At 36.6% G+C, this 18187-nt stretch overlaps 1 protein-coding gene across 1 annotated transcript; it reads right to left on the bottom strand.

The window, feature by feature from the left end:
- Positions 1 to 753: 753 nt before the first annotated feature.
- LOC101216684 (WD repeat-containing protein 11) lies at positions 754 to 17986 on the bottom strand. Its single transcript, XM_011658055.2, is given in 21 exon segments — positions 754 to 1654; positions 1740 to 1793; positions 2054 to 2127; positions 2423 to 2515; positions 2591 to 2735; positions 6034 to 6155; positions 6363 to 6649; positions 6778 to 6961; positions 7352 to 7451; positions 8173 to 8333; positions 9141 to 9323; positions 9417 to 9492; positions 11172 to 11280; positions 11721 to 11853; positions 12561 to 12599; positions 12601 to 12628; positions 12958 to 13094; positions 13332 to 13513; positions 13695 to 13782; positions 15571 to 16081; positions 16730 to 17986. Coding segments are annotated over 21 exon segments (4011 nt in total). The 5' UTR covers positions 17731 to 17986; the 3' UTR covers positions 754 to 1350.
- Positions 17987 to 18187: the final 201 nt, after the last annotated feature.

Here is an 18187-nt window from a genome sequence, read left to right as displayed (position 1 = left end):
AAATGGGTTATTCCATTCTCGTAAGCTAGAATGTTTTAATTGATTGCATTTCTATCATTATTTTTCGTCCACTTTATTCATTTTGAATCTCAAACACATCAAACTTTCATATTTATCACTTTAACTAAATAATTAACTTTGAAAAACTAATCATTGTGTGTTCTTGCCACTTGTACTACTTAGTAGTATAGGTAGGTAGTGTTGATTTGTATAATATAAATTTTATTTGATTGACTATTTACATAAACACAAGTAAAATACCACATTAATATTCAATTGGCGGATAGAATATTTTATAATACTGTTTTCTAATACACGTATTATTTTACTTGTTTAGTAATATATCATGACATGATATGTAATGTGATTTTTCGTGTATACTATGTTTTTTTTTTCAGTAATTAAATTTTATAGTATATTTTCCATATGTACTCTACTTTGTAGTAGTATATTTTCCAATTCACAGTAACCTTTTTTAATTACATAATTTTTCATATTGTTGAAGTGAACAATAATTACATATCCAATAGGCTAATACGCACACACATTATTGTATCTTCCATATTTTAACTTAGAGAGCATTAATCACACAAATTAAAACAGGGTTCTCTTCCTTTTGAAAACCACACAAGCCATTAATCAAAATTTAGATCTATGCAATAAAAATATCGTTTTTAACATCAACCATAGAAGAAAAGTTGTGAAGCAAAAACATCATAATGGATGGAAAACGAGAACTTTGAAATCCATAAATTGGGAAGAAAAGAAAAAGGAATAATCAATTGAAATAATTTGCATGGGACATTCTAGGATGTCCAATCATCAAAGAACATTTCTTTTACAATCCTACATTTCTGCAAAACCAACACAAAAATCTGTTTGGTATGTCCAATTCATGGAAATACAAGATTCGTATCAAACTGATTCCAAGCCATTCAATCCTCTCCATGAATTGTTACTGTTATCAGAAAAGATGCTATATACAACAAAAGTGATAAAATATATTCTTTTTTCTTTTTTCTTTTTTCTTTTTCTAAGTGAGGAAATATAAGCAAAACCTCCTCTATTGAATAAAGTAACAATGTTATTGACAACTCCTCTATAAAGATTTCTAGATGATACAGCCACACTGGAACCCTTCTTCTCTGAAGATTTAGCTTTAAGCTTGCCAGAAAAAAGATCACTCCCGTGATTTGCACATTGCAAAAAACCTCCTATCCAAGGAGGCTATTTCTGTTCATTTCAGCGTATGACTTTGTGGTTTCATTTCAGGGATGCAACTCAATAAAAGGTAAATCCCTGGAGAATTGGTTAATCACATCACGACACGGAGAGAAGTTATTCCACTCTTCAATCAGAATACGGCAGGGAGTCCATGCAGAGGTGCACAAGTTTTCTCTGGTATTGTCCATAATATTCACCGACTGCGACAACGTCATCATTTTCAGGGTCCAACCCGGGCAACTTAAGGAGTTTGTTTTTCAAAGCATTTGAGTCTGACTCGTCATCTGAATTTTCTAAATTGGAGATAAATTCTGCATGTATTTCTCGACATGCCAGGATGAACATAGCTGCAGTGTCGGGTTGTTGCGACTCACGAAGTGCTGCCAGTGCCTCTTGTAGTGCACCAGCTGCGACGTACAATATCAGCGCCCTGTAAAGATGCCATTTCAGAACCACCATGCTAAAGGAAAACCTCTATACAAGTAAAAAGAAATAAAAAAAAAAAGTGGTGATACCTCCAGATGTTATGTTCGCTATGGAATACATGATTGGCCCACCTTAGCAGCACCCTTAAGAACATATAAAATAACCAATCAGAGATACTCACAAGAATAATAGAATAATAAGGTTTGAGATATCCTATTAAAAGCAACAACATTTCACTAAAATTGTGTTAATTATCATTTAAGGCATCTCAAGCAATGAGCCTTCGATAATAATGTGGTGCAGGCGAGATCATACACATCAAGACAACAGAAAATGTTATAGAAACAGTTGTGCAACGTACAAGTGAAAAAGCTAAGTATGAAAATCTTTTAGCATTAAGTACCTAGCATAATCAGATCCTTTTAAATGTGTGGCAGCTAAAGTTGCAGCATCCGTCCAGCATCCAGCATCTTGAAGCTGTATGAGCACGTCATTATAGCAATTGTATTCAGCCCGCCAAAAAAACCCAAGTAACAATATAACCATGATAGAAACATCTATTTAAAGCAACAATGTCCGGGCATCTATTAAGTTCACCCAAAAAAAATGACATTAAGAGAGATTCAATCATGGACCAGGCAGTCATACGATGAAGAATATACCATAATATCCTATAAAAAAAATTCAATCACGGTCCAGACGTAATATACATCTGAATTGGAAGAGAACGGGATCAAGATCAATTATGAAAAGCATCTTGATATATCCACACCTGAGAACAAGCTTCTTGATATCTTCCTACAGCGCAGAGAAGATGAGTTCCAGACAACGACCGATCAGTTCTCACCATGTTGGCTGCAACAACCTAACAGGAGAAGGGTATTTCTGATTATGTCGAGTTCTTAAACATCCAAAATACATCTTTTTTTACCAAACATACCTTGACAGCCAGTTCTAGAAGTGATCTTGACACTGCTGAAGAAAGTGCAACAGCACGTAGAGCATTTGCATAGAAGTAAGAACTCTCTGGAGAAGTGGAAAGCAGTAAGCTAACAGCGGCTTCTAAGTTTCCAACAGATACAAGCCTAACGACGAAGATAGTTAGATAAACAAGGGTAACAGATTGAATTCGTCAAAAAGAATAAGTAAATTGCGTGAGGACATTGAACAATACAACTCAAATGCAACGAAAGAGCTCCAAAGGCTGAAACCAACAATAAGTGGTTATTCCCGATAGTCCTAGTTGACAAGACTGATGAAGAAGACAGTTTGGTCAAGAAATTGTTCAAGCGAGAAGAGGGAGAAAAAGAAAGCTTGTTTTGAGCTAAAAAAATATATAGCCAAGTAATAAAGCACCGTTTGAAGATCAACATAGAAAGAGCAACTTCTTGATAAACAAAACAAAGAAAATAATATAATGAAAATCAACTCAGGAAGAAAGTAAAAAGGTATATGGGACAACAAAACAGTAATCACTGCATTAAACCTAAATGCAAGCCAGATTGAAGGGTTAATCAATATGTACAGATGACATATGACGTAACGTAATAATTGGTATATATTTTGCAACATTTAGTTTGAGGTCATTCTAGTTTCTTAGTTGTTAATTGATTGGTAGTAGAGTTGTTAAGTAGTTTGTTAGTTTATGTGTGTGAGTATTTGGATTAGAGGGTTGAATCGTGGGGGATAATCTCAAGTATTAGCCTACTTTTGAATAGTTGTAAAGATAAGACTCTAGCTAAGTATTCTTAGTTTTTGGCTCTTTCAATTCAACGTCCGACATTTAATTTATCTAGATTTGAGGGTCACCTAGAAAGATGGGAGTTCTATTAGCGAGGGATACGTTTTTTTCTTATAAAAACAACTTTTATTGAGAGAAAAATGAAAGAATACAAGGGCATACAAAAAAACCAGCCCACCAAAGCCACCCAACTTAATATTTTACTTAGTTACAAAAGTAAAATATTGCCTATAGAATAGTTACAAAAGTTCTTTGAAATCAAAACCCAAAGAGACATGAAAACCAAGGTCCAAATCTCGCTAGGGCCCCTCTCTACCCTGGAATATCCTATCATTCCTCTCACCCCATGTCTCAAATGCACATACCGTGGCAAGCCACAAAAAAACCCCCTAATCTCTTAAAGGCACATGGAGGAGGAACTCCTTGACCATTGCTCTGACGCACCCGCAAACCAACAAAGCTAACACCAAACTCCTGAAAGAAGGAGCATCACACGGCCCTCGCAAACTGACAATCCCAAAAAAAGATGATAAAGATCTTCTTACACCTTCTGACGCATCATGCAACAAAAAGGCTCAACAAGCGAAGTTCTCTTCCCAACAAGCCTATCGATAGTATTAACCAGACCAAGCAAGACTTGTCAGATAATGAACTTAACTTTCTTAGGAACCTTCGTCCTCCACACCATATCAAAACCAAGTTTTTAAGGGAATTGGGACCTAACAAAAGACAAACAGAGACTTACAGAAGAAAACTCGGCTAGGATTAGGATGCCGAACACGAAGATCCCTTCTCCACTCTCTAAAAGAGCACCTCTCAAGCAAGAAAAGAAGAGAAGCCACCTCCGTCGTTTCCCTATAGGTCAAATTTCGACGGAACCCGAAAGAGAGTCATGAAATTCTCACATCTCACCAAAAGATCCTGAGATAGTACAATTTTTGGAAGCGGATAAATGATACAGATGTGGAAAAATCTACCAGAGGGAATTCTCCCCCACCCACTGATCCTCCCAAAAGTAATTGTCCTTACCATCCCCACAAAACAACAAGAAAACTGAGAAAAAGAAGGGAGTTCGAAAGAAATATCCTTCCAAGGATTTCGGAAAGTGCTATTAACCCCTAATGTTGTCCACTCAAAAGGATGGGGACCATGTTTGCTTACAATAATCCTATGCCAAAGAGAATCAGATTCAAGATAGAAGCACCAAAGCCACTTTGCCAACAAAAGCTCTGTTACGGATTCCAAAATTACCAATCCCTAATCCCTCCCCTAACTCAAGGGTTGCCCCACCAACTCCCAATTAACCAGATGGGAGCCATGATCCTCCCCCACTCCCTTCCACAAGAAATCTCTCATGTACTTTTCAATACTCTTACACACAAAGCTAGGGGCCCTAAACAGCGAAAGATAATACATCGAAGTACCACTAAACATGGATTTAATCAGAGTTAACCTGCCAGCTTTTGAGATTTGATAAATACTGATAACTCTCGGATAAAGTATTAGAACAGAAAAATCCATTAGATAATGAACTACTCGTTCTAGTTCTAAGCCATCTCTGGCGATGAATCAAAAATTCGAAGTACTTTCCTTGCTTATTCTTGGAAACCTTTCTTACACTCCACCAATCTCTTGCGGAATTTCTCTGGGTTCCAAAAGGACACATATCTCAAATTATCCCTAAAGGAAAACCCACGGTAAGAAGATGGGAAAGAACCCACCTCACAATCAATAACCTCATCCCACCTCTAAATCCTAGCCTGATCAAAATGAATACAAAAAATAGTGCACTCGCTTCTATTGATTTATAGCCCCAACATCTCTTCAAATAATTCAACCATATGATTGAGATTGTGGAAAGACTCCTCTTTACCGAAAAAAAATAACATTGTATTATCAGCAAATTGAAGGTGTGATAAGACCACTCCATCTCTACCAATCTTAAAAGGTTCAATAATGTTTCCCTCAACCTCTTTGCTTATCTTCCAGCTTAAAACATCCACCACAAGAACAGAAACAGGGATGGTGGATCCCCTTGTCTTAGACCCCTAGAAGCTTGAATCGACCCTGTTGAGATTCCATTGATGAGAGTGGAATACTTAACATTTCTAACACTAACACCCCCACACATCCATATTCTCCATTTATAACCAAAGCTTACTAGTAAGGGATATGTTTTTTCCTCCTGAAAAGAGTAAAGGACGTGTTAAAATAAGTTTGCAATGTACTTGTGTGTCCATTATAAAGATATTTATTTTTCCTAAACGTATTTTCTAGAATTTGAAACCGTAGTTATTTACTCTATAGTAAAGCACCTTATGCATGTGTGTGTGCATGTGTGTACATACACAACTCCAAGGGAGACGTTGAAATGCACAATGCTATTGATCCCTAATACACCCTCAATACTTCCTCCCAAGAGATACACACAAACCCAGAATCCTACATTTACCTGTGTAATGAACTATCAAAATTCAGATGATATAATTTCCTTTACAACCAAGCTATTGGCAAAATATTGGGTGCCCATGTAAAGTAAAAACAGTGACCAAATTCTTTACCAATTGTGCAGTCAAGTAAGTTTCACGCCCATGAAGTACTATTAAGTACAAATAAACAGAACAGAGTTGAGCCAAGCTTACTCATGTACACGGTTTTGAATAACCTCTTCCCCGTCCAATCTTTCATGCCAAGGAATGCGTTCATTTGCACTTTCCCACAACTCCTCTTGTTTGAAAGCCATTGCCATAAGTTGGCCTTGACCCTGCAACAAGGAGAGTCACATCGTCGGCAATAATGAAATAATAGAAAATATTGAGAAAGCTGACGTAAAACTTCTACAAGCTTCAAAAGAGAGGAGTAAGAATGATAGATGGTTCTTAATTTGCAAAACGTATTTGCTCTTTAAAAAGTCAAGCAATGAAACTTGACTTTTTCTTAGAATAAGGAACCAAATGAAAAAGATATTTACGAGTGTTTCTTTCTTCCCAGTTCTTGGCATTGATTTTCCCTTTGAGGTTATCCTATTCAGCATCGAAGCTTCATCAAGATCCACATTAGACATTGAGGATTGACCTCTCTGGGGAGACTTATTTGCTAACTTATTCATGAGATGACTGAGAGCACTAGGCAACTGTAGCCAAAAGAGGGCTTCAGAGGATTCACCAAAAATTGCAGCAGCAAAGGCAAACCTCAAAGCAGAGCCTTTATGTACTAACTTGGAATATAATTTTGCCCTCGCATCATCAAGTATGCAACCTTTAACGTTGGAACATTGAGTGTAGGTGAGAAGAATGAATTTCAATGTATCATCATATGTTTAGAAAGAAAAGACTAGATAGTTTTCACGGCCATTGGTCATGAAAACATGTGAGACAGAATACAACCTTCTATACGATAAGGTTCAAGCACCTTGAGAAGCATTTCTGGCACCACCGAGTCACCAACAGGTGGTAAGTCAATCATGTGACTCCGAAGGTCATGGCCACCTCCTGAAACTCCAGATACGAGTTGAGGCTTCTTCTTTAACCAGGAGGGCTTTACACCTAACTGCAAGATCATCCGTAATGCCTGTGGAGAACAAAATTAACGTGAGTTTCGGTCGAATATGTGTGTGTGGGTGTGTTCCAAAATTAGCATTTGATATGGATCTTTGATTTGTCTACTTCAAATCTCCACCTCTGTTCTCTACAAAAGTTTCTCACATGGAAAAAACTAGAATCTGTTTAAATGCAATGGATAAGAATTGACTGAAGAAAAAATGTAAATAAGAATTGACACTTCCATCTACATCTCTACTCCCAACAAATGCTTCCTACATTGCAAAAACTAGAACCCAACCAAAATGTAACGAAAAAAAGTGACTGAACAAAAAAAAGAAATAAGTTTCAGTTTTAATCTAACAATAGATTATGAAGAGGAATTAGATGCATGTGATGAAAACATATGAAAAATATTTACCAATGCATGTGGAGTAGGAAGTAACAAAGGCGAACATATAGGCATTGGCCGAAATCTTTCCTTGGCCGTCTTGCGTCCATAGCCATGCTTCTTTTCATTACTGCATAAAGTGAGCCATGCTTTTTTTCATTACTGCACAAAATAAGGGTTACAGAAGCACAAACACAAATAGCATTGAAACCATAGACATTTGAAAGATAGAAAACAGAGCAGCATGCTTGCAACACCCAAGAGGCCGAGCAACTTTCTAAACAGCTGCATATACCAGATACCGTATTGTTTAGTACTTAAGTCTATGGTTTATGCCCTGAAGAATCAAGGATTGGCTGAGTTTTTCTATTTGCAGTGTCCTATATACCGTACATCAGAAGAATACAGTAACTATTGTCCTGCCCGGAAAAAAGAAGTCCACTGAGTGCATATGGAATAAGAACCCAAATAGCATGACAGGACGATAACAATGCGACTAGGGACTAATGTACTTCTTTTCAGTTGACAGTCAACATTCAACCTACTTTAGTAGTCTACATGTCTTCATCTGGTTTCCTTGTTAACTATAAATAATAACACTCTGATCAAGCACATGAATGAATTCATAAGACATCTGATGGAGAAAGAGGAAAAAAAATCTTACAAATGTGTACCATTTCAAATATATATGATATATATCATTTTAACTTTTAATCTGAATATTTCATTAGGCATTGATGCAAGTAGCAATAACATTTTTAAATAAAATCATGTACAGAAAATACCAACAACAATAAACCAAATAATTTAAAAACTAAATTTCAAGATTGAAAAGGAATTCCAGTACTTACATTATGATCTCAACAAGGCGAAAGCTACTATCAGCTCCTGCAATACATAATACTAGAGGATCTTTTCTATCTGTTCGTAAAGGCAACCAATCAAGTTCCAATACAAGGGTCCCTGGAAATTGATGTTGTAAAATGGAATTAGCCAAGGGATCCTGTGAATCCTGCCAGCAAAAAGTATACATGGATTTATAATCAACAACAAAGAACCCCTCCAAATTATCCATGGTATTACGTAATCTGAGAGAAGACAGGCATGCAATCCCACAAACCTAATATTCAAAGAATCAGCACTCTTTGGATGTCTTATTTTCTTTTAAACTTTTTTGTAAAGAATAACAGCTTTTATTGAGAAAAAATGAAAGAATGCACGGGGCTACAAGAAACCTCGCCCCCTACCGGAAGGGGCTCTAACCAGCACTCTTTAGATGATAAAGGGCCTAATACTAATCTACAGTTTTACCAACTGCAGCAAAGGGGGCAAAAATTTTACTAATTTGAAAATTCCAAAAATTTATAATCTACAGAGCAAAGATTAAAATGAATATACACTGTTATGATATATATATATTTATATATATCTCATATGTCCTTTATTGTAATTTTACATAGTCTCTAGGGTTTAGTTTATTCTCTATATAAATATGTAACGTTCCTTTGACTCAAGATGAATAAGAAAGATACTTCTCTGAATTCTAGATAACATGGTATCAGATCCTAGTAAGCCCAAACGCGTATTCGGTCACAAAACAAACACACACATACACATATATTGTATCTATATTAAAAAAAAAATACTTTATCCATGTGTTCAAGGGCCTAATATTAAAAACCTCATAAGTTTCTTCTTTGGTACGGAAAGAAATAATATTTAGCATGAACAACTATGAAGTGCAATAGAATCAGAAATATACGGAAAATGGAAACTGCTTAGTTTAGATCTACATTCACAACATATAAATTAAACTTACAAGATCAAATATGGAAAATGTATTATCATAAAATAGAACAGCTATACGTCCTCTACTGTGGTCTCCAGGAACTACAGGGGAAAATTTGATTCGCCTGATTCCCTCTCTGTGAGTGTTAAAAGATGAAGAATGCCCGGTTGTTACATCCCACCAACGAATGTTGCCTGATCTATCACCCATGACCTGAAAATTGTCAAAGTAAGCGTAATCAGCCCATTGAGCTCAAAGGGACCAAATATCATAATTTTATTTTACTAAATTCTAAGAGAAACATACCACGTGTGGCAAGCGGTAGGCCATGGCTGTAATTAATCCATCAGATGAAACAAAAGAAGATGAAGGCCATTTGGGTCTACAGGCATGTCAAGAGAAATATTTATGAGATTATTGTCATTTTGATGGTAAACAATTTCATTCAACAAGAATCAAGAAGATAACTTTTACGATTCAGACCTCCCAGTTCAAATATACATCATAAAAACAACAATAGAACTTTTCAGAAAACTCCATACCAGTTATTAACATTGTGAACGAGCTATAGGTCAAGTTGAATAAATGTTCTAAAAATTTTCATCCAAGCCTTTGATTTAAAAATAAGTAAAAAATAAACCTATTTCTAATTTATCTGCTGATGTAGATGTTTACATGACATAACAGCGTACCGCAATCTCTATTGTTAAAAACCAAGCAAGAAATCAGTACAATTTAATTTAATTAGCAGAAGTCTAATTCGTATGAAAATGTATGAGAGGACGAATAGCAACGTTGGGTATTAGTTTATTTTGGTTTATGGTCATACTATTACGAAATGAAATCCTAGTATGGCACATTCTATGTTGCATCCATCAATATCATCAACTTATTTGGCCATTTCATCAAGGTGGTGTTCATTGTGCAAGGCTGAGGATGAAACTCAATAAATTAATTAATTGTACTTTTGCTTGCAACTATTGGAACAGAATTCTCAACATTTTTTCTCTGGTTTTTGGCGATACCCAAGGATGTGATGGATATCCTAACTCATCTTTTCGGGCTTCCCTTCCAAGGATGCCAAAGCTTTGCTGTGGGGAAGCCTAAGTTGAAACGTTGAAGAGCAAGATATATGAGTCACTGTAGAGGGAGTTTGTCAGATAAGTACTCCCATTGTAATTGTTAAACTCTTTACATAGTAAAGTTTCATTCCACATACACACTACCTAAGACGTAGGTGATTTTGCACCGAACTGGGTTATCAATTTCTATGTTATTATTTTTCTGCTTGCTTTCATAACAATCCTACTGTTGGATATATTGTCAGGGACATTGTGCTTGACATTGTGTCTATGTTAGATCCACCGGTTTTTTTCAGCTTACATGAACAGGGCCTTCTTTTGGGTCATTTTGAAAGAGCAAAATCAAAGACGGACTTTTGTACAAAAAGCACACCTTTGAACTTTTCTTTGACCACATCATATCTATGCTAGTTCTTGATGGTGTAAATGGTCTAATCTCTTTGCTTCACAGTTATGCTTCCTTTCTTCTAATTGGGAAAGGCTTTTGTAATCATCATGGATTAACTATCTCGTTCGTAAATTTCATACAACAATGAAATTGTTTCTTATAAAAGAAACTATATACTACATAAATAATAAAGTCCCACCTGATACAAATTTAGTGTTTGGATAAGAACTTTTATTATAAGTAAATACTATTTAAAAGTCTCTAATTAGCTATAATAAATGCTATTTCAAAATCCCCCATTTGTTACCGTATTTACTATTTGCTACAATTTTTATTATTTTAAATTCATCATTTTTTCAATTCTTTACTGCAATGTTTACTATTCCTTATCAAACTAAAATAGTTTACCCACCAAACACGTACTATCATAACCCAAACAAAAATAATCTACATCCCAAACACAACTATTACAATCCAACTATAATGGCCTAAAACTATAATGACTTATTTCTTGCCTTAAATGCCCCCTAACTATTTTTCTCAACCCAGATTCATTTTCTGGTAAACTCCATGTAATGAAAAGAACAGTACCTGAAATCCCGAATTCTTCGACCATGAACTTCAAACACTCCAAGCGCACCATTTACCAGTGCAAATGCAAAACTTTCAGAAGTCTCCTCCTGATTTCCTTCTTGTGCCTCTGATACAGAACATAGTTTTACTTAAAGCATGCATAAGGCAAATTATAGAATAGCTAATGTAGATTTCATCCAAAAGCATAAGCAAGTGTATCAGTTGGGGTGCAAGAAACAAGAGAGCTTTTAGAGGTTTTGAGAAGGACCAGTTGGAGATTTGGTCCTTAGTAAGATTCCATGTTTCTTTTTGGGCTTCGATTTCGAAGTTTCTCCTTTTTGAAATTATTCCTTTGGCAACATTTTGCTAAGTTGGAAGCCTTTCTTGTACTAGGCTTGTTTTTTGGTAGGCTTGTTTTTTGTATGCCTTTGTATTCTTTCATTCTTTCTCAATGAAAGTGGTCCACTTTCATCCAAAAATAAATAAATAAATGGGGATAAAGCAACTCGTTCTTTTGATGATAAAGCAATGAGGAGATGCAAATTACAAGGTAGATGACAAGCTTACTAGTATCAGATAATGATGCCTTAGTTGGTGAAGATACGGTATCCGATGTCATGGTTGTACGCTCTTTAGCAGGCCGTGGAACTGTTGGAAGTGTCCATTCCAGAACGGTAAATGGAAGAGCTAATGATCTAAGCTACATGGAGATAGAAAATATCATGAGTAGGTGCATCATGGATCTAAAGATATAAGCAAAATGCTAATTATAATTACACAAATTGACCAAAATAACTTATATGCCTTTTTTTAGAATAATAATTCTTACACTTTGTGCAACACAATATAGTGATGGAAAAACATTACGTCCTCGGGCAATTTCAACTAGTTCTTTTCAAAATGTAAGCAGTGAAAAGTCGTAAAATTTCATCTTGATAGTCCATGCAAATCAAAACCAAGCACGGAAAAAAAGACTATAGAATGAAAAACAAGAAATTCTGTCAACTGCTAGAGAGGTGCCTGAAAGATGAAGCTGGTCATTAAGAAAGGAAGTCTATAATAATTCTGAATATTAGTTTTTGTAAAAAAAAAAAATCCACAATTGATACTAATGGTTTTCTTTTCTTCTTCTTCTTCTTCTTCTTCTTTTTTTTCTTTTCTGATAAGATAGAAATTGTTCAAATAAAATTAGTTACAAATCGAGATAAGTAGTCTCCCCACGCTAATGCAAAACAAGATTACAAAAAAATAGCTTAAATCAAAATATTAGGATAATAAGATAGATAAGCAACTGAATAAGAAACTATTGTTCCCTCAACATCAAAATGTGAGATTGCTACTATTTGCTAATAGTAAAAATTATTATACATAAATGAAAATGGGCTGTATTTGTAAATGTAGATTTACCATGATAGGAGTCTTTGTCATTGCCCAAACTTCAACAGGCAGCATCACGAAACAGGATAAGAAGATACCTAGAATTAAATAGCAGAAGAAAAGAAAGGAGATTCATTACTACAGTCTAGAATAGAGCATGTGTGTGGTGAGTTTAATTTATTATATACCCCTACTCCTACATAACACTATCTAAAATAGCATTGAAGAATGTATGACGGACAGAAGCAAGAGTTTCTTGCCCCAAAATTCAGGGAAAAGAATTAGAAGAAAAGACATTATATATATATATATATTTTTTTTTTTTTGAATGGAGATAAAACTTCTTTATTAATAAGAACTCGAAGTACCAGAGAGAAAAGACATTATATTAAAAATAATAGACACAAAATCTGAGACCAAGGACAACCTTCCAGATGAAGAAGCTCTTAAAGCTCTGATGGGAGCACGTTCAGGCTTTTGCATAACACGGAAGGTTCTATTAAAGCCACTTCTAAGACAGGTCACAACAAGACGATTAAGGTAACCTCCAGATTTTTCATTCACCTGAGTTCACAAGAGTAGTGCATCTTTGAATGGTATAATAAAATTGAAAACGTAAACAGGTATAAGAAAATAGAAAGGCTACAACTAATCCAGTGAATTATTTTTAAAACTAGAATCCAGTGTGCTTAGGTACATAACGCAAACATACAAGCAGAAAAACATTGAACGTATTGTATCATAAATCTGGAAAAGAACATATTAAAGCATACAATATTAACAAAATGCTAAATTATATACCTGACTGTAAGAAAACGACACCAATCTGGAATTCCCTAGCCACCGTAAACCTCTAACAACACTATTATGTACAGAAAAGGAAGATGACACAGAATTGGCAGAAATGTCAATGACATCAATGGTTCCACTTTGAGTCCCTAAAGCAACCAATGGTACAGCAACAGCAGGATAGTTTCCTCCACCTTAAATAAGAAAACAGGATAATTTAGTATTTCAAACTAAAAACATCCAGCTCATTCAATTGAATTGAACCACCTCAAATCCATAAAAGATGGTATTACAACTGCATAACATGTATTTCTCGTGTACAAAGATTTCTTTTTTTTAGTACCCTCATGCATAAAGCTTAGTCATGAAACTTACGAGCTAATGTAGCTATCAAGGATGGAGATGGCACTGCCAGCATCGTTACTGCAGAAGAAAGAAGCTGAAGCTGACCAACTAAACTGATCTGCATCAATGATTTCACAGTTATCAGGCATAAATTTCCTGATTGAATGTAGAAAGAGGCAACAGATAAACCATTTTTTTATGAGAAACCAAATTTTCAATGAATGAAACAAAAATGCTGCACGTTACACTTCAATTTGGTGCATGAGTGTAGTTCTGACAGAAGAACAAAAAGTAAAGAATAATATTAGGGGACCATAAACTATGAAACTATTCAAAAGGACATGAATCCAACAAAAACAAAACTAAGATCACAATTACAAAACATCTAGTTACCAAAGCTCACAGGGAGATACTAAAACCTCACCACCTCCCTAACCTTTCCCACCTCTCTAAAAATCAGAGTTTCTCTCCAGCCAAACTCCCAACAAATTAACAAAAAAATAGTCTAGGGTACGTGACAAACTTCCTTTCTCCCAAAACAGCTAAGCCCCTCCTCAAGACCAAATAATAGTTTACCATTTACCATTAATAACACTATGAGAGCAGAAAACATAAAAATAATAAAATTCTAGACAGATCTACAACTTCTAGCCTAATTCAGCATAACTAAAAGTCCAATAAGCCACATGAAACATCTGAAAAACTAAAGTTCATTCAATTAAACATAATCTCCATTCATGTTAACAAGTTTCCTGCTAGCAACGCTCTTTGCATTTCCTAAAGCCTAATAAGGAATTATTCTTTTAACAAGGCAAGCTAGGTACTGTAGAAGTCAATTTTTTCCAGATGCTTTACATAAAAAGCACAACGAAAGCTCGATTTCTTAAGAAAGAAAATTTGAGAAAAGAAGAAGAAGAAGAAGATCAAGAACAAGGCAGACCAGTGAAAGTTTTAGTGAGACCAGACAACTAAGAAGACAATTCCCCTCATGATGAGAAACAAATTTCCAGACAGGTGAAAAAATCTGGGGGGGGGGGGGGGGATGGTGGTTTGAAAGTTCCAACAGGCAACAGCTTTGAATTTTGGATGGCCTTTCCTTGGGGATTCTTCGAAAGATGTGATGCAGCATCAAATTTGATCACCTTGTAATGTTCCAAGTTTGTTTTTGGAAGGAAATGCATTTGAATTCACCTTTAAAAGACATTCATATACCTAATCTGGAAAAATGTTGCAATTTCTAATGTTAAGGAAATTGGTATTGTTGGCTGATTGATCAAAAAGGTTTCTTCCTAGCTTTATTTTTTTGTTCCTGCTTGAATGAGATTGTGGACGAGTTTTGACCTTTCAGAATTAAGGCTTGAAACCTAAAAGTCAAATCTTGAAAGGACAAATTATCTATAGTTGAATGGGATATCATTCCTCTGGTTATGGTGAAAAAAGGTTTTAGTAATACTTTGAGGAACAGATGTATGAGTGTCTCTTACTCTCTTTAACATTGGATCATTAGATTTTTCATTTTTGGTATTCACAAGGGGAAAACCAAGAGGGATAATCTTACAACCAAGAGTTTTATCTTAGCCAGCAGATCCTTTTTCCTCCTTTCTCCTTGTTTTGCTTTTGGAATTAAAGCCATCCTCTAGGCTCCTTTTGGTTTGATACTCCTCCACGTGCAATGTTCATGAACGTTTTATTATTCTTAAAAGGATTCTTTTTTTCTTCTTGCTAGTTAAGAGTTTTGTTATTACCTTGTGCACATGAAGCAAATAGCTCAGGGTTGCGGAATGAAGAACACATAAGATATTGTACAAGTTATGTAGAAACCAATATTTGAACCGGTAACCAAAATAAAAACTAAATGACAAAGACAAGCTAAGAATGAGGAGGAATTGTACAAACGTAGACAAACCTTAAATGACAAGTCCAATTCACTGAGGCCAGAGGGTGGACGGCCACAACTGGTATTGGCGTGATCTAGTTGCTTGCCTGCTTCTGAAGCAAGTGAATTGGTAGAAGAAACTATTTGGTCAGTGTTGCTGTCTGAAGTTGGCACGCCACCGACATCAGTGCTCATACTCACGCATGCATCATCCGTCTGCGTGTCTTCGGCAGTTACAAGCCAGTTCCATACTTTTCCATCATCAGAGATGGATATCAAGTGTGTTGAAGAGATGGGATGGCATTCGTCATATGAATCAAATGGAGAAACAATATCTGCTTCTGCTTCTGCTTCTGCTTCTGCATCTGCATCAGGAGAAGGAGAATGAGAATGACGTACATCAGAACAAAGCTTGGCAACATTTTGGAGGATGGAATCGGACTGGCAGATGACAACAGCAAGAACTGAAGGAGATGGAACAGATGTGCCAATTGACGGCAGCAACTCTTCCATTGCAGACATTACGTGGACTTGTTCACCTCTGTAAGTATAAATATATAAGTTCGTCTCCTAGAAGTTAAAAAATAAGCAAGATATTTGTGTGTATTACCGTTGTTGGAAGTAAAGAATTATATACATCAACAACATTCGTTTATGCAAACTTGTAAGTCTAGTTCCTACCTTCGCATGCACAAAGAAATTATTAATACCTATGATAGAAAGAACATTAGACATAAGCACTTAAATTTTAGTGTAACTGAAAACCTTTCCCCTACTCTGCAACTCAGAATTCAAAATTAAACCTGAATAAATTTATGAAGTTAAATAGAAAAAAAATGGTCTGGATTTACCTAAAACTCTCTATCCTTGAGAACATCCAAGATTTAACAAGTCCATTCACGCAACCGTCCGTAGTTCCCTCCCCAAACCCATCCCAACCACAATATGACCTCCCACGGAAGTACAATTTTCCATACAATCAAAACTTTGCAGCTAATCTTATAAACGCTCACAATCTAAGCATCTTTGAGAGCCATCCGGGATAGCAGTTAGATTCTTCAAAACTCGTTTATACATTAAGCAAATTCACAAGCAATGATTCAAGCTAAGGTTCCCATGAAACTTTTGTAAAAGGATGCCTAGGCAATTCAACCTGAACAGTATTAATAACATTTACAGGAGAACTTACTCTTTTCGGGCGCCAGGTACTGAGCCTTCCATCCAGGTGAGGACAGTAGAGCAACTCACTGTCCGGATCCGGTAGCACATCAAGGAATTTACCACACCCACGAGGCAATGAGGTACTAAAAAAAGCGCCGTCTCATACTGCAAGTCAAACACCACCAACTCCCTGGGAAACGTTACAAACAGAATATGCCTCCATTTCGGCGAAAATGCAAATTTCGCATTGTAAAGGGGAAACATGGCAGAGGCCGGCGACGATGATCCGGAAGCTGCATCCCTTTCTAGCTTCAGCAATTCGGTGCAGTCGGTTCCAATCCGCAGCTCCTTAATGACAACATCACTTTCCTTCTCCCCAAGAACCTGAACCGAGAGAAGAAACCCTTTGAGACCAATTACGCAAAAATGGCGCGAATCGAAGGGATCGTAACGAATGCAAGACAGATATTCAGGGGAAGCATCATATTTCCAGACACATCGAGCAGTGGTAACACTATAGAGGGAGAGAGCCGAGGCGCCGTGAATTGCAGCAAGAAGGTACGAATCGGGTCCAGACCGCACCCAACACAGATCCTGAACACCGTACTTGTAGTCGCTAGTATCGAACCAGATGGTAGGGGACTTCAAACGGAAATCAAGAAGAGCAATGCGACCTTGGCGATCAGCAGCAGCGAGATGAAGGTGTGAGGTGGAGGGCTCTGTAGAAAGGAGGTCACGGTGGAGAGGGAGAGGAGTCCACCGAACAGAGGTGACGAAAGGGGAGAGAGAAGTAGCAGTAGTCGACGGCGGAGGCATGGGGATGGCGGTGATGAGCTGCATAGAACGAGAATCAACGATGGAGACGGAGCTGCCGGAGGGGAAAGCGAGGAGACCGGAGGGGCTGATGTCGGCGGATCCGAAGTTGTTGCGACTGGGAGGGCCCGGAAGCATGCAGTCCCAGGAGTCATGGTGTTGTGTGGAGGAGTGAATCGGAAGAGGCGGCGGCCCCGACAACCGGGGGCTAGTCATTCCGGTCAAAGTAGGATCAGAGAAGAGAATTGGAGGGTGATTGTGGCCGGAGAGAAACTACCAACCGGGAGAGAAGGGATGAGAAAGGAGGAGCATTGGGGGGGGTGGGAATCTTGGAAATGGATCTTTGATGAATTAGAGAAATGAGTGAAGATCGCCGGAGCTGACTTTAGAGCATCAACTCGGACAGCGGCGCGAACGCAACGTCCTCACCGTTGAGATCTTATTATTGTTGTAATTATACACAGCAATGCAATTTTTGTTCGTCTAAAATTCTTGGAAATATTCCAAATTATGAATAATGGATTTTATTGAGTTATTCAACTTTAATGCATTTAATATAGTCTACGCAAAAAAAAATTAATTAATTATACTCCTTCCTTTAATTCCATTAACTCACTCATTCATTTTTGTACTTCAAAAATATAAAAAATGAAAAGAAAAAGAAAACTTCTTC

The sequence above is a fragment of the Cucumis sativus genome, chromosome 1 (genome assembly GCF_000004075.3).
Source record: "Cucumis sativus cultivar 9930 chromosome 1, Cucumber_9930_V3, whole genome shotgun sequence".
NCBI classification, from domain to species: domain Eukaryota; kingdom Viridiplantae; phylum Streptophyta; class Magnoliopsida; order Cucurbitales; family Cucurbitaceae; genus Cucumis; species Cucumis sativus.
This window is presented reverse-complemented; position numbering and strand designations above follow the sequence as displayed.